Here is a 25,732-nt window from a genome sequence, read left to right as displayed (position 1 = left end):
CTCATTCTGTTCACATGCTTATGGATTTTGAATAAATTACAAATATCAAAAGTGTCATCTCTCTAAGTGTACTGTGTGAAAGCTTTAGAGATACTTAGTTTCCTCCCTGACTTTCTTCTTAATACAGGGCTTTTTAAAACCTTAAAAGCTCTATTAAGAACTGGGGATCCTCACAAAGACTGTTATAAGTTTTTCTCCATTTGTGTAACCACAGTACACTTTTAAGGGATTCTAATTTTGTAGAACATGGTTTGAGAAATGTCACACTTAAGTTGATGACAAATGTACAATCTCAAACAAGAAGAGTTGAGAAGGCGTCAACCCATATGCTTCATAGATATGAACAGAACAGACAACCTTTGTATCTTAAAAACTGATTACCTCCCCTGACATTGCAGCCAGTCCTGGTGAGATCTGATAAGCTAGGGAAGGGGAGGAGGACCTCCCCTATCAGTGGACTTAGAGAGGGTCAGAGAGGAGATGAGGGAGAGAGGGTGGGATTGGGAAAGAATGAGGGAGGGGGCTACAGCTGGGATACAAAGTAAATAAACTGTAATTAATATAAAAATAAAAATTTAATTAAAAAACTGATTACCTTGGGGCTGGAGAGGTGGCTCAGCGGTTAAGAGAACTGTCTGCTCTTCCAGAGGTCCTGAGTTCAATTCCCAGCAACCACATGGTGGCTCACAACCATCTATACTGGGATCTAATGCCCTCTTCTGGTGTGCAGGTGTACTTGCAAAAAGAGTACTCATACATAAACAAACAAAAAATTGATTACCTCTAAACAATAGACAAATTTCAGTTAATAGCTTACATAGAAAAACCATAATAAAACAGACTTCTTAATTTTGACATAGTTTAGGTACATTGTTCCTTCCACTCTGACAAGCTTTACTCAGGAGTGCAGGGGAGGACACACGTAAAGAGGACGAGACAAAGAAGAAAAATAATTTTATTTTAAAAATCTGGTTTCTTGTTAAAAGGTTATGGTTGCAATGGACTCATACCTTGTGGTATGTGATATTCCTCAGCTAGTTTAACCACAGCAACGTAGATGACTAGAAATTACAGGTTTTAAGGATTTGTACTAAGAGATTAATTATGACCTAGATTTGGGGTAATATCTTTGGGAGATGCAATTTAGGTTCCTACAGAGAGTAAAATAAGCAGGAGAAGAATGGATTGAGCTACCTTTTCCCTGGAGTAAAAGCGACGATTCTATGCCAACACAGAGCATCATAAAGTAGTCTCAATTGTTCAATTGAAATACATGCCTACTTACTAATCCACACTGTTCAGCCTGTTATGCTGGCAGTAATTGCCATATTCACAGTGAGAACCAGGTAAACACTTTAGTTTTAGCAAATTATGATGATTACACATTCTCATAAGTGATTACACGCATCTGTGAGTGCTGTCATCACCTCTTGAGTGAGACCCCATGCATTATGTCTACATGACCCGAGAATGGTGGTAACACAGGCTTAGAGGAGCAGAATTTCTAAGCATGTGCAGGTTGTAGGGTCATGTACTGGGTGCTTGAAAGTTTATGATAACGATCAGAGTTCCTCTCCCCTAGGAGTATCATTAGCAAAATGTGGTTATTAACACACAGAAATGGGACTCTGAGGTCTAAGTCAGAGATCAAATACTAACTGCCTATTAATTCAATGTGACATAACAGAACAATAGAGATCATCGTTTTCTAACACATATTGAAGTCTATTGAATAAAAAAGAGATAATACAAGTACCCTAACATGGGCATTTGATCCACAAACTATATGGAGTCTAATGGCAGCAGAACAAAATTACAAAAAAAGATTCAAATAGCTTATGCTGAAAAAGTAATTATTTGATGCCTGACAAAAAATATTCATAGTCAACTATTCACCAAAATCCTAAATATACTTCATAGCAACATAATGACATTTCCTTGTTGAGTATAAAAGGGATCCTTCAGAACTCCTATTCAAAATGTATATTTGCTAGTAATGAGAGGTCTTAAGTGGTATATCTTCTGTCTTGACCAAGAGTGCTCACTATGACATGGTCCTTCGTATTGAAGATGTGGTCTAGGCCCACACAGTCCAGATCAAAGCTAATTGGACTTTGTGGCAAGTGAACTCATGACCTAGACTTCATTAGTCATGATCTAATCAACTGAACTAGTAGCCATAGAAAATATGTGTTGGCACTAGACAGTTTCTTTGGCATCATTTCTGCACTTAAACAGTTCCTACAATTCTAAAGAATCAACTTTAGAGATGCTATTCTTCTAAGGTTTTATAAGCATATAAATTAACTCATATTTATTACACGAGGTAGTTAAATATATACAAGAAAGGACAAAAGGGATAACAAGATGGTTTAGTAGGCATAGGCTTATGTTTCCATGCCTGATAACCAGACTTTAATTCCCGAACCAACATAGCAGAAGAAAAAAAATCTACTCCCACAAGTTGCCTTTTTTTTTTTATCTCCACATACATACTTACACACATATGAACAAACAAACAAACATAAAAGTATGGTTTAAAATATAGAAGACAATCTAAAGAAGTTAGGACAAAAAAAAAGTGTAAACAAAGCACAGCCTTTATCAGCAATAATTAATATTTATGACAATTTCTCCAGTGAATCATAAATTACTTCTGAGAAGCTACTTGCAACTCAAGCTCAAAGGTACATGCCCCTAAATAGTGGAGCGAACCCCCTGCACAACATTAGACTGGGACAAATGAGGGAAGACTATGGCATCGAACATCTAATTTAACATCTGCCTCAAGCGCCCTGTTCTTGGCCACCTAGCGTCCATCACACAAACCTGGAAGATGAAAAATCCGACTCTCAGCTTCGGGAGCACCATCATTCCCTGTCAGAAGCAATGGCAGCTAACGATGAAGTTGCTTCTAGCAGCATCTACAAAGATATTTATTTTCTCTGACAAAAAGTCCAAGTGAGAGGCATCTTTTTCATTTGGTATAAATGCTAACAGTATTTAAAAACGTATATTAAAAATTCTAAAATCAAGCTGAGAGTCCCCAAACTCACATAACAAACAGGTGAACATTATCTGCACTATTGAGAAGAGAGCTGAATATCCATTAGAATAACAGAGATTTATTGACTTTTGTAAGTGCCAATGATCTAAATAAATGCAAATAAAACAAAGTGGCAAGTACACATTCCAGGGAGAATTCAACTTAGTATCAGAAAGATTACAGAGCATTCGTCATACAATACTGGAGGAAAATAAGGTGTGCTGGAAGGTAAGCCGTGGAAGGTAAGCCGATTGTGGAGGAGAAGCAAGGTCCATGTCAGAAAACACCTTTCTGTGAGAAGAATCAGTCTAGCCTGGCTGAGATAGGGGTGGGCTGGAAAGAACAAAAAATGTGCTGGGGTGCTGCTTCAGTCAGAAAAATGCATACAACACACAGAGACACAGTGGTACCTCCAGGAAGTAAGCAAAGTTGGTATGCCTGGAACAGGTGGGAAGTACAGAGTCAGGGAGGAATGGTAAGAATGCCAGGGAAAACGTGTTCATTTTAAGGTAATGAATGCAGTGGCACTGTAGACAGACTCAATGACTAAAGCAGTGAACAAGCAGAACCTGTGGGAAATCTGGGTGAGATGCTGGATTAGAAGCTGAGTCTGGTGAATGAATGGTTAGAAGTCTAAGGGTGCACTCTTCTGCTAAGATGCTCACACCAAGTGCTCAGCCCACACTGTATACACCATTAAAGTTCCCACTACGCACAGCTCTCCCACTGCTTTAGCATTGACTACTGCTGCCAATGACAGACAGGATATACAGATTCTGAAATAAAGCAATCTAAGGTCACAAAATTCTTCTCTTGTGCATGGGCACCCTGAATTACTGAGATTCTCTGTCCTTCCCAACCATTAGACACTGATACAAACCACAGGGGAAGGAAGAAGTTACATTGCCATAAGGAGAAAAACTACAAACCAAATACATAATAGTTACTATTTTAATGTTATTGTTTATTTTCAATTTTTAATCTTGGCTGTTCATTTTTTTCTCTAATTTTAATTTTTATTTACATTTTTTACTTTAATTACTGAGGTGATTTTTAAACTTCTATTTTACAATAAAAAAAACCTTCAAAGATTGTCCTTTCGTTTTCTATAACAACAACCTTCTCTCTGTTTCCACATCTATGATACTCTATCCCCTACAGATCAATCCACATACATTTCTACTCATTCATATTGTACCCCATTTATACTACTTTCCAAATTCATTTCTCATTTCCCTACATAACAGCATCAACAGCTTCACCTTTGAAAATCCTATAAGCTTCATTTTCCCCAATGAGTTCCCATTGCTGCTATTTCTGGATTTCATCAGGGACACCAGTGTCTCCTATTGCAAGCGGTGTTAAGACTGCCAGTAAGGCAGTAAAGAAAGCATAGACAGTTCTCACCACAACCAAATAGAAGTGGAAACTATAGTTTGCAATGAACACCCTTCTGAACAACTCCTATAAAATAAAACAAAGCAAAATATTAGGAAGAGGGAGAAAGTAAGACAAGAAGATACGTCCATCCCAACAGATTCACATAATACAACCAAAAAATACACACAAAGAATGAGACAATTCACCATAACATACGCACAACCTCTCAACTCCACAAAAATACAAAAAAAAAAAAAAAAGACACTAAGAAAGCTAAAACTTCAGAGAAAAAAATTTAGATTTTTTTTTAAAAAAGGATCAATGGCCATAAAGGCTATTCAATTAAGCAGATGAAAAGAAATATGGGAATCCATTCAGGACCTAGACAGGAAAGAAACCACAGTGAATTAAATGGTACAGAACATGCAGAAAAAAAAATTCAACCAAGAAATTCAGACACTGAGGAGGAACCAAACAAAAGCAGTGGAAATAAAGGTCAATCAATTACACTGCAATATTTCAAAAGAATGCTTCAGGAACAGACTAACATGCAAGAACGGATTTTAGAGAAGAAGACAAAGATAACAATACATTCAGGCACATGTTTTTAAATATTAATGGGATGATCTATGAAAAGTCTGACTAAATTAAAAGTCTGACTATATTACACCAAATCTAATAATACATAAGATAGAAGGAATTGAGAGGAACTCAAAAGGTACAGAGAATTTATTCAATGAATAAGAGCAGAAAATTTCCCAAGCCCTGAGGGGGAGAGCAGTACAATAAAGAGAAATTTAGAGCTGTAAACAGCTAGGAACAGAGAAGAGGCTCTCCACAGCTCTTCAGTCAAGATGTTCAAAATAGAAAGCAAAACACCATATTAGAATGCCAGCTAAATCCAAAAAGCACAAGCGCTGGAATAAAATAACATCTTGCAACAAAAACCTCAAAAGTTAAGAAAGCTTGGAATGATTTTTATATCTATCCAGCTGCCTATCTATCTGTCACCTACCTACCTACCTACCTCCATCTATTAATCCATCCATCCATATCCCGAGTTTTGAATGTAAGTAACTTTCAACCAGGTTCACGAAACCAAGCAAAGTTGTTTTAACATTGATGAAGAATGAAAAAGTAAGGCCATTTCAAGACAAACAAAAACTAAGGCAAAATATGAAAGCCAAAGCAGTACTGGAAATAATTACTAAGACAGTACTGTACATGGAACGAATAAAAAGACAGCCTCATTCCTGAAAACACAGGAAACTATATTCCACAAGATGAACAGACTAACTGAGGAAAGCAAGAAGAAAGTTGATTGTGTCCATCATAGTAACCAGGAAATGTCTAACACTAATAGGAAAGGAAGAAGAAAACCAGAAACAATCCAACCAACCACAACACCAACTAACAAAATCATTGGAAATAGCACAGAACTTGACATAATAACTTTATGGCAAACAGCCTGAATTAAAAAAAAAAAAAAGAAAGAAAGAAACCCAACTATCTGCTGTCTCTAAGAAACACACTTAGCTAGCAAAATATTCAAATTCTGAGAGCCAAAGGATGCAAATCATCCTACCAAGTAAATGGAAGCTGTAACAAGCTGGTTGAATGAGTCTCATATCTGGTAAAGTAGATTCTAAACTAAAAATTGTCAGAAGAGATAAAAATAAATGAGGCCATTTTTACTATTAATAATGGGAACAATTCTTCAAGGATATAATATCTGGAAATAACTACACATCCAATCTTTGGGCTACAGTTTCACAAAACAAAAAATAAAGATATAAAAGGTCACAGAGGTTTTCACATACAAGAATACTGTGAAACTTTGATACCCAATTAGTAAATTTACATTAAATCTTACAATAAAAGAATAGCAAAGAAAGTTCAGAGCTAAAGTATACCATAGACCAATAGGATTTAATAGATATCTACAAAATAGTCTATTCAACAGAGAGGGAACACATGCTCTTGTCAGCAATTTGTATGATGTCCTCTAAAACTGACTAAATTTTTGGCCATAATGTAAGCCTTAAACACATGAAACCGTGAAATCATTCCTCTACCTCATCAGGCAACAGTAAAGTAAAGCCAGAAATCAACAGCAAGAGAAAACTCAGAAGTAACAAACATTTGGAGACTGAAAAATAGACTTTTAAAACAGCAGTAGGTAACAAACAAACAAACAAATCAGGAAATTTAAAGATTCCCAGACTCAAATCAAAATAACAACACAACCTACCAGAACCTATGGGACACAGCAAAGAAAGTCCTGAAAGTCCAGTTTATTATGTCTAACTGATAACCCCCCCAAAAATCAGGCCTGCCCCTCAATATCACTGTTTTGGAAAAACAAGAAGCCAAACCCAAACTCAGTTTCGGAAGAAATAAAGATTAGATAGGGCAAAAGTAGTGCTATAGAGGGTAAAAGAACATTACATAAGATAGGTGAAATTAAAGCTGGTTCCTTGAAAAATTAACAAGACTGACAACCCCTTAGCCAAACTAACAAAAAAAGAGATAAGTTCTAAATTAATAAAATTAGAGATGTAAAGACTATTCTTACAACAGACTTCAACAATATCCTGAAGATCATTAAGAAATACATTGAAAATTTTGTATCTAATGAATAATTTTGGTGAAGTTGTATGCTTTAAAGTCAGCAAAATAATAAATAGTTTTCTATATATCAGTGACAAAGAAAGCATGGGAGGAAAAAAAAAAAAAGCAGATAAGCAGACCTAGCAAACACGATGGAGTACCCAGAAAAAACCTCACACAGCTATAGCCACTGACTTTTCACAAAGTTGTTAGAAGCACACATTGGGAAACCGATATCCTATTCAATAAATGATAGGGATAAAATTAGATATTTACCTGTAGAAGAATGCAATAAAATCCGTATCTCTTAGCCTGAATAAAAAACAATTGGCTTACAGGTGGACAATTATTTCAAATTACGGTATTAGGTAAAATATTTCTGAATAAGGTACAGCATAACCCTAAGAATTGATAAATGGGATCTGAATAGGACTCCAACAACAAAGGAAATTACCCTAGAAGTTGATAAAAACAACTACGGAATTAAGAAGGTTTGGGAAGCTAAAACTATCGGCAGAGAAAATAGATAGCCTATAGGCTGGTAGAAAACACCTAGCAGTTATACTTCAGAAAGAGGATTAATATGTAGAATATATAAAGAACTGCAAAAATTAAACACATAAACACACACACTACCAATGAACTGAATAGGCATTTCTAAACAGAAGAAACAAGAGTGGAAAACAAATAAGTTTTTTCATTTGTCCAATACCCTTAATCACCAGAAAACTGTAAACAAACATACCTTGAGATTCTATCTCCTGTCAGTCACTATGGTTATCATCAAACAAGCAAACTATATTAAATATGCTCAAGGGTACGAGAGAACAAAAACCTTTATTTACTGCTAGTGCCAGGGTAGCCTGATGCAGCTACTATGGAAATCCAGGAAATCTAAAAATACCATGTGATCCAGCTATTCCACTATATAGAGCATATACCCAGAGAAGGAACTCTATCTCCTACCCCAGTGATACATCCTAACACTTCTTTTTGGCAATAGTAAGAAAATTGAATTAATCTATATAATCCATTAAAATGTGGCAATATATACAACAGTATTTCACTCAGCCATAAAGAAAAGTAAGTTATAAAACTTACAGGAAAATGGATACATGTGGACATGACTATATCAAATAAGGTAACCTAGACTTGAAAAAAATATTGCAAGTGCACTCTACTCTTCCTTGCAGATCCTAGTTTTATTTTTTCTAATTAAAAAATTTCTGCATATAAATGTTTTGGCTATATGTATCTTGTGTGTACCTAGTGATCGCAGAGGCCCTTCCTATTGAACACAAGTTACAGATGACTGTGAGTTGCTACATGGGTGCTGGGAATCAGCTATGGGTACCATGGGAAGCAGCCAGAGCTCTTAACTGCTAAGCCTTCTCTTGAGCCCCTCATTCTTTCTCTCTCTCCCTCTCCTCCCATGTATGTGTGTGTGTGTGTGAGAGAGAGAGAGAGAGAGAGAGAGAGAGAGAGAGAGAGAGAAATAATTGTGGGTGTGAGAGTATATACTGATCATCACAATAGAATGGGGATAAGAAAGAAAAAGTTTCGGGAGCAGAGAAGACATATGTGACATAAAGACAGCAAGGGGACTGCCACATAGGAAAAGATACAAGGAGGGGTATTTCATGGGGAAACAAACAGGAAATTTCAACAAAAATAATTTTTGAAATGCTATAGTAGAACCAATATTTTATTCTAATTTGAAAAAGAAAAAGAGACAAAAGAAGAGTTTTCATTTCTCACTATCATGTTCCAGACCCCAGGTCAGGAACATCACACATATCCTAAAATCCTCCAACAACTAAATTTGATTACTGTATATTCCACTTCTATAAAGGAATAATTGGAAAGTTCAGAATGTTTTACATAGAACACTATTATGATGCTAATACATAATTAAACCAAATCTAAGCTTTTAGTCAAATTAATGTGATGAATGGACTCTGTCATGCATGCTTATCTTGTCCCAGTTACTGCAGGGGTAAAACCCAAACCCTCTGAGAGCTCACAGCATGGCATCACTGCAATCAAGGGAAGCAACCATGGGCGAGAAGGAAAGGCAGAGGAGCTATTCTGAGGAGAAGCCACACTGCAGAAATGCATTTAAGCTGCGAGGTCGTGAGAAGTGCACACGCTGCAGGAATGCGAGGAGCAAATGCACTGCAGGAGCACACAGTGGTGCAAGAAGCAGGGAACCTGCTAGGCAAAAGCAAGACGCTGAGACGATCTGAATTCACTTAGTGTACTCCAAAACTTTGTTTACTGACAAACTCAGATAACCGATGACGACTTGGAGTAAGTCTTAGTTTGTTTGTTTATAGTAATACACTGAGACTTTCAATCCAAAGTGGCTGCAAAAGCCAATAAATTTACAGATTGCTACTAGCTTTGATACAAAGGAGACCAGACAGTTGAGGAGGCAGACTTAGGTAGAAAAATAAGATTCATGGAAGATCATCACTTAGATTTGACTGTGCAGAAGTCTACAAAATTCCTAATATATGATTTTATACAGACTTACAGATAAACACAAACCTCGTGCATATCCATCTTGATATTTAAAAATCACAGATATTAGGCACTATTAAGACATTGCTAACAAGAAATAAAAGTTTTTCTCAATTTAGGGAGAACTGTTAAAGCACACATAATTTAAACAATTTAAAATATTCTGAGAAGGCTAAGTGAGAATAAAATACAGGTACGTTATTAGTAAATATAGACTAAGCTCTCCGTATCAGTTTAAATAACTCTCTTGCAATTAAAAAAAAATGTTAAAAATCATGCAAACAATCCCAGGACTAGAGAAAGTATTATTACTATTAGAAAGTACAGTATTTCCCTGAGTTGGGGAATTAATCCAACTTACTTAAAATGAGGAAATGATGTAATCCAACTTACATTGCTCCGTTGGTGTAGACAGTATCACTTCCTTCCACATACTGCACCTGAGCTGGGTAGACATGTTGGACCTGCTGAACTGTCTGGACCTGCTGCACCTGAAAAACAGTTATGAGGACCATGTAAGTGGTAAATACAGAACGGGCACAGCACAGAACATCCATGGTCAGGGTTAGACACAGTGCATTAGAGCCATGGTAAGGGGCAGGCACAGGGAGAATAGACCACATTAGATCTCAAAAATTTCTCCAGAATATTGATCAACAGGGATGGCTAGTGATGAAATCTCTTAGGTCCATGCTACGTTCAAGGTAAGAAACTACTTTCAAGTTAAGAAACTTGTGTGTCTAGATCAACCATAGCACATTCCAAAACAATTCTCTAATTTTCTTGTCAGTGTGCATGCACACACAGTTTTATATTTTAACATTCTGGAAGTTCCTCACTGGTTTTAATGATTTACAAAATTCTACTCCATTTTAATTTTTAAACTAAAGGCTAAATTTATTTTTAATTAAAAATAACTATGTCCACATAATGTCACTGGTATATTTATTTTTTTCACAACTGAGCTTTTGGTATCAGAAAAAAACCTGACGACCTCTTAAGCCATGAAAATACATACATACAAATAACATTATATGGACTAACCAGGTTGTATTTTACATAGTTAGGAATACACACACAATTACAGAAAAAGAGGTCTGAATTTGAATGAATTTGAAACAAAGCAAAGGAGAATTATATGAAAGGGATTATAGGAAGGAAATGGAAGTGAGGAAATGATGTAATTATATTGTAATCTCAAAATTAAATATTACAATAAAAAATCCCACAATGGAAAAACACTCAAATATTTAAAAGCACCTTAACAAATTTCATGCAATCATTTTCAAAATAACTATCACCAGCCCTTTCCTTTACTCCTACCCCACCAGGATTATTAAAAGCAATTCTAAGATTGTATTTCTTTTTATGTATTTATTTATTTATGTGTGATGTGCATATGAAGTTTGAGTCATGAGTCACTCTTTTTCTACCACATGAGTTCTAAGAAGCAAACTCAAGTTATCAGGCTTAGTGACAAGACCCTTTACCCACTGAGCCAGCTCACAGGCCCCAATGTGTTATTTCAAAGAGATAAAAATGTTTACTAAGATTTATTGCTAATAATTATGTGTATGCATGTCTGTGTGCAGGCATTGATTGAGGCCAGGACCCTGAACTGGAGCTGTAGTTGTAAGCCTCCCTACATGTGTGATAGGGACCAAACCCAGGTCTTCTATAAGAGCAGGAAACACTCTAACCACTGATCCCTTTCTCTAGTCCCAAGAGATCAAAATCATCTGATTTTGAATCTGATCTGATTCAGATCACATCATCTGAAATTCATCATTCCAATGACCCTTGTAGTGTGTGTCTGTTCAAATCAAGATGGTGACATGTTCCCCATAGTGCTATCAGATTCCTCACACCTTATCTGTAACAGTTTCTCATTTCTTTTTCTACTTTTCCTCTTAACTCTGGTTGGAGGGGGATGGGTCATTTCCTTCAAAGGCTTTCTGGCATTCTAGATTTGGTGAATGGCGTAACTCAATTTTTTTCTATCTGTTTTTTCATGTCATATAAATTGGTGGTTAAAACCTAGTGACTGGGGCTAGAGAAAGATGACATATCATTCCACTGACTAGATACGTGGCTCCCACTGTGTCCACTTTGAGCAGCCACAACCACCTATAATCTAGTTACAGAAGATTTGAGTTTCTCTGTCCTCCCAGGGCACCTGCACTCATGTGCATATATTCCCAACCCTGCTTCCCATACACACATGATTTATAAAACAAACAAAAAAAAAAAAAAAAAAAAAAAAAAAACCTCTTAAAAAAACCTCTAAGGGTTTGAAGAAGTTCCATTTTAAAAAGTTCAGTGCTGGGCTGGAGGGATGGCTCTGAGGTTAAGAGCACTGGCTGTTCTTCCTGAGGTCCTAAATGCAATTCCCAGCAACCACATGGCGTTTTACAACCATCTATAATGAGATCTGGTGCCCTCTTCTGGTGTGCTGGTGTATATACAGTACAGACATTGTATACATAACAAATCTTTTAAAAAGAAGAAGAAATGCTGAGTGATTTCTGCTGTTCCTTTCTTTTTAGTAGACTTCTACAAAGAATCTGAGTAGCAGGAAGTCTGCTGTAAAACAATCCCCTCGAAATGGCTACATAAACAAAACCAGAAAAATAGCAGTATCAATGGATATGTTGACATGGGAGGAGAAAATTCCGCAGCATACATTTTTATTCTGTAAGATGTCTTAGCGATCTTATTATTAAAATATATTTAAATCTTATTTTATTCTTTTAATATTAGCTCTATATTATATAAACTTTTACTGAAATTCTTTAAATACCTCCACTTCTCATGATCATTAAAGATTTTTACCTCTTTCTGTTTTTACAAACTACATTATTTGAAGTAATATCGCACACTATGTCTTCAGACAGTAGATTTTCTTGTAGATTTTTACATACATTTATGTCTATCTCCCTTTATATAAATGTTAAGTACATGCCTGCTTTCTTAAGGAAACATCAGTCATCGATATAAAAAAATTGGTAGTTTTTATAATTCTAGAGCAGGATAATACTTAAATGGAAATTCTCTTATTACTTAGGTATCAAACTTCCAAAATCTACATTGCTCATGTCTAATTTAATCTTGTGATCTGCTTATTAATGTCTTACAATTCCTATATACTGTAGTTCTTCTTTTTTTTTTTAAATACAACAAAATGTTTAATGAGCAAATTTCTTTTAGCAAATATGAAACTGCCACAGAGAGGAGGAGCAGGACAGAGCCCACAGGCTGAGGGTCTGGAAAAGACTAAGGAGAAGAATCAACTACTTAAGAAACCAGGTTTAGAGAACAGGAAGGACCAGAAACCGGAGGAATGGAGGTGTGGCCCTGCAAAGGGAAAAGAGCAGGGCACAGGGCCAGACAACAAAATTCAAAATAGTTTGACCATAAAATATAAACACACTATGTTCCTACCATGGGGGAAGGGAGGAGGAAAGAGGTGTAAAGAATAAGAGGAGGCTGTTTGGGAAGGGGCTCTGGGGGTCCTACCTGCCCTGCTGTGCACACAGCCCCTATCCCAGCCCTCCCCTCTGTGTAGGTGTGGGTGCATGTATCTGTGTGCACCCGCCCTAGTCCCAACTCCCCACCCCCTTAATTGCTGCCATTCCAGTTGCTGCCAGCTGTCATTCGGCTGTCACTCCTCTGCCCATCATCTTCAGAGGGGAGAAAGGAGGGTGAGGCAGGTCGGGTGAAAAGTCGCCAGCCAGCCCTGCCCCCACCCTCCCCTGGCTACCTCTACTAGAAGTGCCAACGGTGTAAGAGTCAGGGTCACAGTATTTTGTGACCACCACTCTGTTGGCGGCCGGTTAGACTCTGCAAGGCTTTCTGGAAGTGAACTCCACAAAGATCTTTCCCCAGCCAGGCACCTCGACACCGTCCACGGCAGGGGATTTCAGTGGACTTGGCCAGCCCATGCTTGCGGCACTCGTCTCGTACATCCTCTATGATCTCCTCATACTCCTCGTCGTCTAGCAGCTCCTCAGGCAGCACCGTTCATGAGGCACAGGACCTCAGTTGGGGGACTGCCCACTGCACCTAAGAGCTCATCAGTCCAGGCACTTGAAGGGTTACAGGTGTCTGACTGATGGTGCTCAGCATGGCATGCTTGGCTCCCATGCTCACCCTCTGGACAAGCAGCTTCCTGACCCCTACCTGAAACCCATTCAGAAATGCAGTGGCCTGATCTGTAACGTTGATGCCCACATACAGAAGGCGTAGCCCTTGGAGAGCCGTGTGGCACTATCTTTGACCAATTTGAAGGCCTTGAGAGGCCCAAAGGATGTCAGCAGCTCTTTCACCTGGTCATCATCCAGGTAGTTGGGCACACCCTCGATGAGCAGTTTGTGGGCAGAGTCTGGGACTACAGTGGACACAACTCCAGGCACATAAACAGAGGGGTTCTCTGACATGCCAGCCAGCGGCTGGTAGTCGTGAGGCCTTCGAATCTTCCATGACTGGCCCTGGAAGATGATGCTATCAAAGGCCATGGCTTGGGTTGTCTCATCCACTGACCGGAACTCCAAAAAGGCAAAATTCTTGTCTTGATTGATCTACACAGTCAAAACTGGTTGCCAGGGGCCTGGGTCAACTCCCCTAAGCACCTTTGGGCATTGAAGATGTCCATCATAGCCTCCTCAGTGATGCCAAAAGGGAAATTGCCCACGTAGAGACGTCTGGCCTGTCTGGTCATCTGCCTCCCAACCACAGGCACCGGGCGTTGGGGTCACAAGCCAGATCATCAGGAGTCATGGTGGGGAGAAGGGCAGTGGCTGGAATATGACCCGCAGCTTGCTTGGCCTTGTACTGCATTGGGGTGATGTGCTCAAAGCCAGGTGGTGACACTTCCCAGGATTTACGGACCCCTTTCTTCTCATGGCAGGGGTGAAGGAATCAATCCACTGTGATCCTCTTGTCAAAGGTTTGCCCTCCAGCCCGGAGTTGGTGCCAGTTACACCCATCTCGGCTCCGGCTCCTGCGCTTCCGGTCCCAGCTTTCAGTTCGGCTGTGGCTACACTTCCGGTGCCGATTCTCCCAGTCCCGTTCTCGTTCATTCTCGTTGAGCTTAGTTGGCCGCGAAGGGCCCTGTGCAGAGCTATGCTATAGTTCTTCCTTAATTGGGTTATAGTAGTTATTTTTATATGAAACATTGTATTAAATATTGAAACTTATTTATTCAAGTATACAACTAGATTTTTTATCTTCATTTATGTTACTTGCTCCAAGGAATAATCTAAATGTCTCTTCAAAAATGGCTAGATGTATATAGTGTCTGTCCCATGAATGTTTACCATTTTCTCCATTTTAAGATTATAAATATCTTCACAGTTTTAATCTTTACTTTGCTTCTTAAATTAAACTAGACTGTGTTTTTACATGTATGTTAGTCTTCATACTTTTATGCTTTTCTTTTAGTTTCTCAAAACACTTTTTGTTCAGAGAAGTTTTACTACTACAGGAAAGAAAAATAGGCCAATGTTTTACAACTAATACTCCCATCCTCAACCCAGAGTATTACAGGTGATGAATCCACACTGATATATCATTATTACAGAATAATATCTCCAGTGTGATGTGTATATAGATAGATAGATAGATAGATAGATAGATAGATAGATAGATAGATAAAGTTCATACATACATGTCCGCCTACATACGCAAAATCACAAGTAGACTTGACAGAGTGACAGATTTTGAGTGACATTGGAAAAGGTGAGCAGTTAGGCTCATCTTTTATTCTATAAGTTCATATTGGCCTTGCAGTTTTAAAATGAAAATTTATTAATACACAAGCTGTAGTAATTGTGATGTTCAAACAAACACTACTGGAAATGCCCTTCCCCTACACAAAACAAATACAAAGCTAAAATCTCATGCAACAATGTTTTCAGTAATGTTTCAGGACTTCTATCTTGGGTGGATATAATGAGAGTGCTTGCACATCCATTAATTTTGGCTACAAAACTAGTTTCCTCCTTGTGAGCTACTGAATATTTGAGTATTGCAATAGCAACTTTGTTCATTTATTTTCACACTGTGTGCAGATGTTGTGTGTATGTGAGTCCAGGCCCCTTCAGAGGGCGGAGGCATTGGATTCCCTAGCTGTAATTTCAGGAAGTAGTGTCCTACCTAACGTGGGTACTCAGCCAAACTCTGGTATTCTACAATAGTATGTGCTCGTAAACAACAAACCATCCTTATAGCATGCTAGTTTCTTCCAGTTCCAAAGTAGTGAGTTTATAAAATAAATATATCAAAAAATACAAAGCAATTAAACATAAATAGGATTTTTGATAACACAATAAATTTTGATGGCCATGTAAATAGAATTCAAATTGCTTTTTAATTCTATTATTTCCTCTCACATTCATGCATGATAAATATTCATCAATAATTATATAAAATTATGAGATTCTGTGATTAAAGTAGAAACAAAACAATAAATGTCAACAATCGTGGAGTGAAATCCTATTGGAGGCTCTTCAAGGGCAGCAATATAACAGAAGGCCCTTGACCACATGGACACTTCACAGAACAACATGAAACTGGGGCTTGATTCTTTTCACCACCTACCAAGCTAAAGAACAGACAAAATGAATGGGAAAAGGACTAAGCAATTAAAATGGCAGATTACAGCCACCCTTGAATCAGTTTCTGCATGGTAAGAGATGGAAATGGACACACCGCCAGGAGAATAAGAAGATATTCTTTCAATGGCTGAATCATACTGGATGAAGCAAAACTAGGGACACATTCCCAGCAGTAAGCACAGAAAAGGGAAATAAACAAGAAAAGGAAAATGCATGTCACGTTTTATAATAAGAAGATAAGATCCTTAAAAATCTTTACTTTTCAGTTTGTCATTTAATTTTGTTTGGCACTATAAGTAGATTATAAAGCCACTGAAATCTTCCCTCTTCTCCAACCAGTATCAGAGCTGATGAAATCTAGGGAAAAGTCAAGGCCATAAAGAGGGTCTATTCTGACTAATAAACCCAGGCACAAGATGCAAATTGAGAATGGCAAAACCCAGACCAAATTATTACTATTATTATTATTATTATTATTATTATTATTATTATTATTATTATTTTAGCTCAAAGCCCCACACAGGTTAAACACACTATAAACATCTGATAATTACTCAAGAGTACATTATACCTAGCAAATAAATTTCTAAATTTGGATATTAACTTTTATTGAAGAATGAGCTATTAAATAATTGTTATTATCTGAAAGGAAACAAATAAGATAGCTTTTAAAAGACCTATTTTATTTATATTTATGCAGATATATCTATGTGAGTGTATGCCATTTGTATGCAAGTGTCTGCAGAGGCCACTGGAGTTATAGGTACAGCTGTGAGCTGTTTGATCTGAATGCTAGGAACTGGACTCGAGTCCATTGCAAAAACCGCAAGTGCTCTTAACTGACGATCAGTTCTCCATTCTCCTGATGAGAACATTTAAATGTTGTTTGATGCAGCACTAAAAGTGAGGTAAAATTGTTACCTCACTTGCATGCTTTTTCCACTTTCTAAAACAATCAAAGTTGTTCAAATATTTTTGACAGTCTGTTAGACATTAAGTGATGTTTGGATCTGGGTTAAGGTTATACATTAGAAACTGATTTCTATTTTAATTCCCATTAGTTTAATGCAGGAAAATTCAAGAAAGCATTTCTGGTTGAGATGAGAAATAACTTCCTATCAGCATTTCATCACCATCTTCGGTAACTTTATTTACCACATATCTTTGTGAAATCTCTAACCTAACACCTCTGTTGCTATTCACCCACACCCAGGTCCTAGAAAAGGAAATGATTAAATAAACTGTACATGAAATTTCATCTTTTAATTTCATTTGCTTTTCCAAAATCAATTCCCAAAAATATTTCCAAAGAGAATTAATAAATATTTTCAATATTTTTTGAATTTTTGTAATGAGATAAGTGGCCAAAATATGAATTAAAAAGAGGATGGAAAAATGAATTTAATATAGTTAATCAATAGTTTATAATTAACTATTTACTACATTAAAATGGCTTGAACATATGAAACTCAAAATGGCCTTGGACCAACTTTTAAAAGCTTAAAAATGTGGCAGTAATGAGGGTCTTATTATGACATCATTCTATATCATATAGTTATTTTGTCCATTGAACCAAAAATATACTGCCAAAATTTAAAAATATGAAAGAATGCATGTTTTCATAGTGACTAGGTAATGAAGAAACTTAACTGACTCGTATGAATATATATTTAAATAAACAGAAATACCTATATAATCATTCAAAGGGTAGCACTCAAGAGCTTATTTGCTCATTTAATGTGCATTTTTCATGATTTGCCTTACAATAGAAGTGAATATCAAAGCAAATTACACACCGCAGGAACATGTGCTAGTTCAACAGAATCAATTAATATATTTTGAGGACAAATTTACACAATATGTTATTTTGGATGTGTTTCAAGAAAAAGAACATGAAACATACTTCAAAGGAGAAATCGTTCAATGGTAAATGAAATCATGTATAACTGTTAAGTTCATTAGTCAGCTAAGAAGCTTTCTAGTATCTTTATAAAAAAATTCCTCCTTATGTCAAGATAATTATCTTTCTCATAAGAGAATTCATTATACATTCAGCTGGCACCAACTGCTTAAGTGTTCAACTTAAGAACTACACAAAGCTGTATTAACATCACTCTAACAGGCCTACAAGAAACATGAGACATAGCTCAAACCAGACTTAAAAGATGAGATACAAGAGTAGTTGGGTGAAAAGCTGCTAAGTGACCCAGAGTGAAACAGGAGGGAATGAACAGGTGTAAAAGCAGCTATAACAGTCAGGGAAGAAGGACAACAGTGCAGGATCAGCATTAGCTACAAAAGCAACCACGAGGAAAGAGAAGGACCAGGACTCAGTCAAGATTTTCAAACTAGCAAACTAGAGGATTATGAAGTAACTGAGGAAAGAAATACATAAAAGTCAAGAGAGCCATGTTTGCAAGCTACAACTAAGATACCAGAAAAGAAAAGGCACAAAGGAAAAGCAGGCAGAGAGATGGGAAAATAGAAACCAAACAAAAGATTTTTTTTTTCTCAGTCTGGTTAAAAGTAATATAAATTCTGTCACAAGCTTTTTAATATGTTTTACCAAGAAGATTCCTACCATCACTGTGAAAATCAGACTGACTGTGAGTAAAGGGTATTGATTCATGAGTACAGAGTCACAGTGAAAAAGGCATGATGAAGTCACAGGATAGTTTAAGGGGAAAGTTACTTAAGTTCTCTCTTGTTGCATGCACTGAAGAAGGGGAATTTCTACAGTATTTATAGAGTTTATCCTAGGACACTCAGTGTTAACTAAGACTTTCAGTGGAAGTTTTTTTTTAAAAAAAAAAAAAACCCAGTCATGTTATGTAAACAAATGTTTGTTTTAATCCCAAATATATGAAATGAAGGTGTTTTTAGTTTATCTGCAGCTGGTAACAGGCCCGTTTGGCTAAGAGAGGGGTGTGATGTTAGATTCTATTTTAGTTAATTACAGAAATAAGCTTTATTTAGTCTCTTGTATATGTTTTAAAGGTTAATCAGATAGTACACAACCAGAAACAAGCAATGTTTGTCTATTTAGATATACTGAGATAGACAGGTGGTCTTCAAACAGTTCTGAGATCTACAGAATATGGCCTTTAAAGATGTTTTAAGAACACAAGGTTTTTCTGACAGAGAAACATCTGCTCCTGGCAACACTCCTAATCTACTTCAAGGAAGATGATGGGCATAAAAAAAAAAAAAAAAAAGTGGCAAGATAGCCATTAGAGTAAAAAAAAAAAAAAAAAAAAGTCCTTCAACTGCTGAAAGCAGGCTGTCTGAGCAAACAGGACACTGGAAAGTTGACTGTCCAACTTTTTTTTTTTTTTTAGGTCTCACATTTTTTTTAAATTTTATTTTTTTCTTATCAGTTACATTTTATTAACTCTGTATCCCAGCCGTGTCCCGATCCCTCATTCCCTCCCAGTCCCTCCCTCCCTCATCTCCACCGTGCCCCTTGCCAAGTCCACTGATAGGGGGAACCTCCTCCCAATTCATCCGCTCCTGTTTTATCAGGTATCTTCAGGACTGGCTGCAAAGGCCAGTCCTTCAAAATTCCTGCTTCACAGAAAAGTCTGTCAGATATTCTGGGCCAGTAGACTAAAGACTGGATGTCCCAACAACACAGAAAAACCTCTGGTGACTGTCTCTGTCATTTCTATAGTTCTAGAAGCTGCTTGCTCTATGCTTCCTACATAGGTAATATTATTTCCTTATCAAGTCTCTTATGACGTTGAAGACCAGATAGTCATAGTCTTATTACAATTAAGCTTAGTTGTTTAGGAACTAAGACAATGTTTCAGGTCTAAGAAGATATTTTTAGGTTGATAAATACAAGTTACAAGAAACTGATTTAGGTACAGAACTTTGGACTCACCAGGATAGGATAGATAGTGGAATATGTTTCCTAGGTTGCCAAATACAAATGGACTGAACATTGTAAATATAATATTTACCTGATAATATTCTTATTGTACATAGTTTATCCATGTTATAGAAAAAAACAATTTTTTAAACAAAAAGGGGGACACATATAGTTGAAGTTTTATGTTCTTTAAAAACTCAGTTATGTTATCTAAACAAAACATGTTTTTATTTTAATCCAAAGTGTGGGAAATACAGCTGCTTTTAATTTATCCACAGCTAATAACAGCCTTGTTTGGCTCAAAGAAGGGTGCAGTCTTTGCCAGCTGCAGACAGTTTAACTCTGAGGACTCTGTGAGGGTATAAACATCCAAGCCAAAAGAGGCTCAGGAGAAGAGGAAGGACACTTTGAAGGCTGCTTTGAGGACATACACACACACACACACACACACACACACACAGGAGTGGGGGAGAGAAAGGAGACTCCAAGAAAGAGAGGCTCTGGGGAGGATGCTCCAAGAAAGAAAGCTTTGAGGAGACAGTTGGAGAAGGAAGATGGCTGCTTGTTTGTCTGCTGTGTTTGCTGTTGCTGGTTTGCTGGACTGCTAGATATCCTGATGACTAAGATTAGTATTGCTCCAAAGAACCCAATGACCCTAATCAGCATGAACTAAGCCTACATAAGACTTTCAGTCTCCTGATTATGGTGGACCCTTCACAAAAAGATAGAAGATTGATAGTAGGACATGATTCATATTTAAAGGACAAAATTTGTTGTCATAGAAACTAGAATTTGTTTTCTTACGTTATCAACTCACTCAGTGGCTCTGAGATTGGCTGGCTCGTCTACTTACATACTATGGCTTCTGCTTTTAAAGGCAATCTCAGTTCTGTAGGTACAGTTTCCAGCAACTGACTTTAAACGAATCTTCTTAAATTCAATCCAGTAAACGCCACCACAAAGCTTATTTCTGCAACAAGGCTACAAACAAACTCAAGTGTAAGCTCCGCAGGATTATTTACTAAAACTACGTGGTTGCTATGGGCAACCTAACGAAGTGACACTTAGCCTTCACATATAATCACAAAGCAGCACATTCTCGACGACTCAGTCTACTTCTGACCACATCAGAAACTGGGAAACCAAACAGAGAATTAACTCCATACAATATTCCTAACTGCCACCTCTACCATACCCCAAACAGAGCAGTTGTCAAAACACAGAAGCATTTGAAAGAGGTGAGGTGTTCAAAGGCAAAGAGCGGAGTCTAGTAAGCAGAGATGAGACTCAGAGAAGATAGTTCACCTGATTCTCAATCACAAAATAAAATGGATGTTACAAAACACTTATTTTTTTGTCATTAAATGTGAATACTGTAATTGTTTTATACAAACAATATCCCAGGAACCAGGATTATAAGCAAGGACCACCCCCATGCCTCCATATATTTTTATATGGATTCATGGATTTTGGGGCTGGAACTCAGATCAGCATGCTTCAAGACAGAACTTTAAAAACAGAACTACCTCTCTAGGCCCCAACTAGTTTTTATTACAATAGATTTGGTAGAACAAGTTTTTCCTCTACCACTATTCCATATTCATCAAATATTCTTATATATATTCTTTTCAAGGAACTTAAGAATCAGTAGGTTCACCTTTTAAGAAAACACTGTGAAGAGTTTCAGTTTGATAATACTAAAACTATACACAGATATGAGAGAGAAATAAATTATTTGCAACAGTGAATCTTCCCATCTAGGAATAAAGCATTCTTAGCATAACAATTTAATAAATGGGAACTCATGAGATTAAAAAGTTTCTGTAAGGCAAAGGACACTGTCAATAGCAAAAAACAGCAGCCTACAGAATGGGAAAATATTTTCACCAACCCTCCATTCGACAGAGGACTGGTATCCAAAATAGATGAAAAACTCAAGAAATTAGACAGCAACAAACCAGGCAACTAACTCAATTGAAAAATGGAGGACAGAGCTAAACAGAGAATTCTTGATAAGAAGAATCTTTAATGACCAAGCACTTAAAGAAATGTTTAACATCCTTAGTCACCAGGGAAATGCAAATCAAAATGACTGAAATTCCATCTTACACCATCAGAATGGCTAAGATAAAAAACTCAATCAACAGGTCCTGATGGCAAGGACATGGAACAAAAAGGAACACTCCTCCACTTCTGATGGGAGTGAAAACTTGTATAATGACTTTGGAAATAAATTTAGCTGTTTCAGAAAATTGGGAATGGTTATACCTCAAGACCCAGCTATCCCACCCTTGGGGATGTACCCAAAAGATACTGTACCTTACCAGAAAAACACTTGCTTAACTATGTTCATAGGAGCTCTATTCATAATAGCCAGAAACTGGAAACAACCAAGATGTCCCCCAAACAAAGAATGGATATAGAAAATACAGGACATTTACACAATGGACTATTGCTCAACTATTAAAAATATTGACATCATGAAATTCTCAGGCAACTCTAAAAGTCTCCTATCTGCAAGCTTAGCAGAGTATCATTCATAGTGTCAGAGGCTGGCACTTTCCAATAGGGTGGGCCTTTAGTTGGGCCAGGCATTGGTTGGGCATTCCCTCAACCTATGCTCTATCTTTATCTCTGCACATTTCTTAGGCAAGGTAAATTTTGGATTGAAGTTTTTGTAGGTGGGTTAGAGTTCCCTGCCTTGTACTAGAAGACTAGCCTAGTTAGAGGGTGTCCTCTTCAGTCTCTATGATCTCTGCTACTAGCAGTCTCTGCTTGAGTCCCCCTCATATCCGCCTACCCTGACTTAGGTCTCCAGCTTGTCACACCCTCTGTTTCTCTTTTCTCTACAGGAAGAAAAGGGAGAGGGAGGGAGGGAGGGACTAGGAGGAGATAAGAGAAGGAAAGCTCTGACAGGGATAAAGAAAAATTAATTAATTAAAAAAAGAAACTGAGATAACAGTTTTGGCATGAAGTACAAAATTTACTGCTATTCCTTACACAGCAAGTGCCTTAGTTAGGATTTCTATTGCTGCGCTTAAATACCATGACCAAAAGCAACTCAGAGAGGAAAGGATTTTTCTCAGCTGACAAGTCTCAGGTCACTAAAGAAAGCCAGAACAGAAATCAAGCCAGGAACCTGGAGGCAGGCACTGAAGCAGAAGCCTTGGAGGAATGCTGTTTCCCAAAGCCTGCTTTCTTATAAAACTCAGGTTCACCTGCCAAAGTGTGGTACCTCTCACCTAACCACATCCCCCACGTCCATGGGCGGAGCCTACACATATCAACCATGAATGAAGAAATTGGCCTACATACTTGGAGCAAGGGATTTTCTGTATTCAGTTTCAGAATACAGATTACCTGTATTTAGTCCCAGGTAATTCAAGTTTGTGCCAAGTTGAGAAATGATTAGCGAACACAGCAAAAGACAACACATCCAGACAAGATCCAGACCAATTACTTGCTGCCAGAAGCATGCATGCCCATGGCTTTTTTGGAGCACTCCCAGATGACGGGTCAGGGTACATAGGTCATGACAGGACACATTTTCCCCTTCACTTTTATTCTTATGCTGCTCCCTAATTAGGACTAACACATACAAATCTAAGCCCCAAAGTTCTTGCTAAATGTTAAGACATTGCTAAAATGAAAGGATAGTTTCTCCTTGAAACATGAAAATATTACAAGTACAGAGAAATGTGACACAGATATACAGATACCATGTCATATACATAAGACAAGAAAGAATCTCGGCTTCACTAAGTAAAAATCTGATAAGAACTTAACACAATAATAATTTGATCAAGTCCTCAAACTCAAAATCAATTTCACAAAAGGTCAGGATACATGAAAGATGCATATTTCAATATTTTATCTACATACATGCAGTGACTATAATTTTTATAGGAGAACTCAATATTTTGGTAAGATAGGAATTAACCAGCAATCTCAATCTTATTAGCATAAACCACCCCACTATTGACCTTCTATCTGGAAGGGAAAATAATTTATTGCATAATATATCAAATTTCTAAAATTTTTTCTTACTCCAAGAAACACTGAATTATTCATATTCTGGTATATAGCTGAGCTATGTAACCTTTGAAAAAAGATATTTTGAAAGGAATTTTATAATAAAAGGATAGCAAGACTTAAAATAAGCCTTATGTTTTATCTATGTATCTATTCAGTTTGAATCCTTTTAATAATTGTGCTATACGTAGCACCTGCATGCAATTATCTTGAACAATAAATAAGGTAATGAAAAGAGGTTTTATTGAAAATGAAAGATAATTATTTCATTTACAAGAAAAATATACAAAATAAAAAGGGAAACAAATTAAGTTTGAAAAATATAGAATGATTAAAGGATTGATAAAAACATTACCCTGACATAAAAGAAAACACATTGATTTCAGATAGTGACTGATTTAGATGGGGTAGGATTTCTGTTTGTTACCTGGCTTTCTTAATTTTGTAATACTTGTCCTTGTTAGCATTAACTGTCACCTTCATGCAGCCTAGATCACATAAAAAGGAGGTCTCCACTGGGCACTTGTCTTTATCAGGTTGGTTTGTGGGCCTGGCTGTGAGGGACTGTTTTGCTTGTTAATTGATGTAGGATGGATGGCAGTACCATCTCCTGGGTAGGTGGTCTTGAGCGATACAAAAGAGGCAGCCAAACATGAGCCATAAAATGCACCCAGCAAGCAAATGCCTGCAAGCAGAATTCCTCCATGGTTTCTGTCTCAAGCTCTTGCTTGAGTTCCTGCCCTGACTTCCCTCACTGATGAACTGTGTCCTGCAGCATAAGCCAGATAAACCTTTTTCTTCTCCCCAACGTGCTTTATGATCAGAGTGTTTTATCACAGCAGCCGAGATGAAACTAGAACAGAGACTAGTACCAGAAAAATAGAGTGTTGCTAAGAGTAGGGTCTGGGAAGTTGAGTTGGGAAAGTAGTTGGACATGAAAAATAAGAATGCTGAAAGAATTGCAGTTAATGTCTAAATTTGTCAAGATAGGATAATCAAATACTATCTCATAAGTTGCCAAATGCACATGGACTGGACATTGCACATGCAAATCTTACCCAATAGTTTTCATGACTGTTTTATTAATATTATTATATTGAAAGAAAAGAAGCCTTTTATTAGACCTAAAGGGTGAAATGTTGGTATAATGTTCTTGTGGAATGCACACATGCATTCAAATGCTGATTTCTCTACCCCACTATCTGTTTTCAATTGTGACATTGCATTGTAATGTTTGTTCTGAGCATTACTTGTCTCCTTTATGTAAACATGCCACCATTTGTAGTCTGTATTGTAAATAAAGCAACCAGCCAATGCTGAGCAATGAATAGAATAGGGTGGGAAATCCCGGTCAGGAGGGGAGGAAAAAGAAGCAAGTGGGGCATCATGAAGAGATATTGGAGCGAGGAGAGGACTTGGAACCACCAGGAGAGATGAAGAGGACCTAATATGACTAAAAGCAAACATAATGTGGAAAATCTGAATGGGAGGAAGCTATGCTGGCTTGGAGGTTTAGGATGGACTAACTTGCCCAGCATTGTGCTCTAGGTTAGCTAAATTAAAAAAAAAAAAAATGAATTGCAGTTAATAGAGCTCTGGCTTGTGAAATTCCAGAAGGAAGAAAAGACTGCCAACATTTAAGATTCTCCTATGTGA

General features: G+C 37.2%; 1 protein-coding gene and 1 pseudogene across 5 annotated transcripts in view; both read right to left on the bottom strand.

Moving 5' to 3' along the window:
- Rfx3 (regulatory factor X3) overlaps window positions 1-25,732 on the bottom strand; it is a 274,748-nt gene that overhangs the window by 100,973 nt on the left and 148,043 nt on the right. For 4 of the 5 annotated variants that reach the window (XM_055614027.1, XM_055614025.1, XM_055614028.1 and 1 more), the window contains exon 3: window positions 9,953-10,050. In XM_055614027.1, the coding sequence (XP_055470002.1) occupies window positions 9,953-10,050 (98 nt within the window). Of the gene's footprint in view, window positions 1-2,829; window positions 2,868-9,952; window positions 10,051-25,732 lie in introns of those variants that run through there. The other variant, XM_055614026.1, reaches the window with a different exon arrangement.
- On the bottom strand, window positions 13,393-24,559 carry LOC129681926 (splicing factor U2AF 65 kDa subunit-like; annotated as a pseudogene).

The sequence above is a fragment of the Psammomys obesus genome, unplaced genomic scaffold (assembly GCF_907164565.1).
Source record: "Psammomys obesus unplaced genomic scaffold, mPsaObe1.curated_primary_1811, whole genome shotgun sequence".
Classification (NCBI taxonomy): Eukaryota; Metazoa; Chordata; class Mammalia; order Rodentia; family Muridae; genus Psammomys; species Psammomys obesus.
This window is presented reverse-complemented; position numbering and strand designations above follow the sequence as displayed.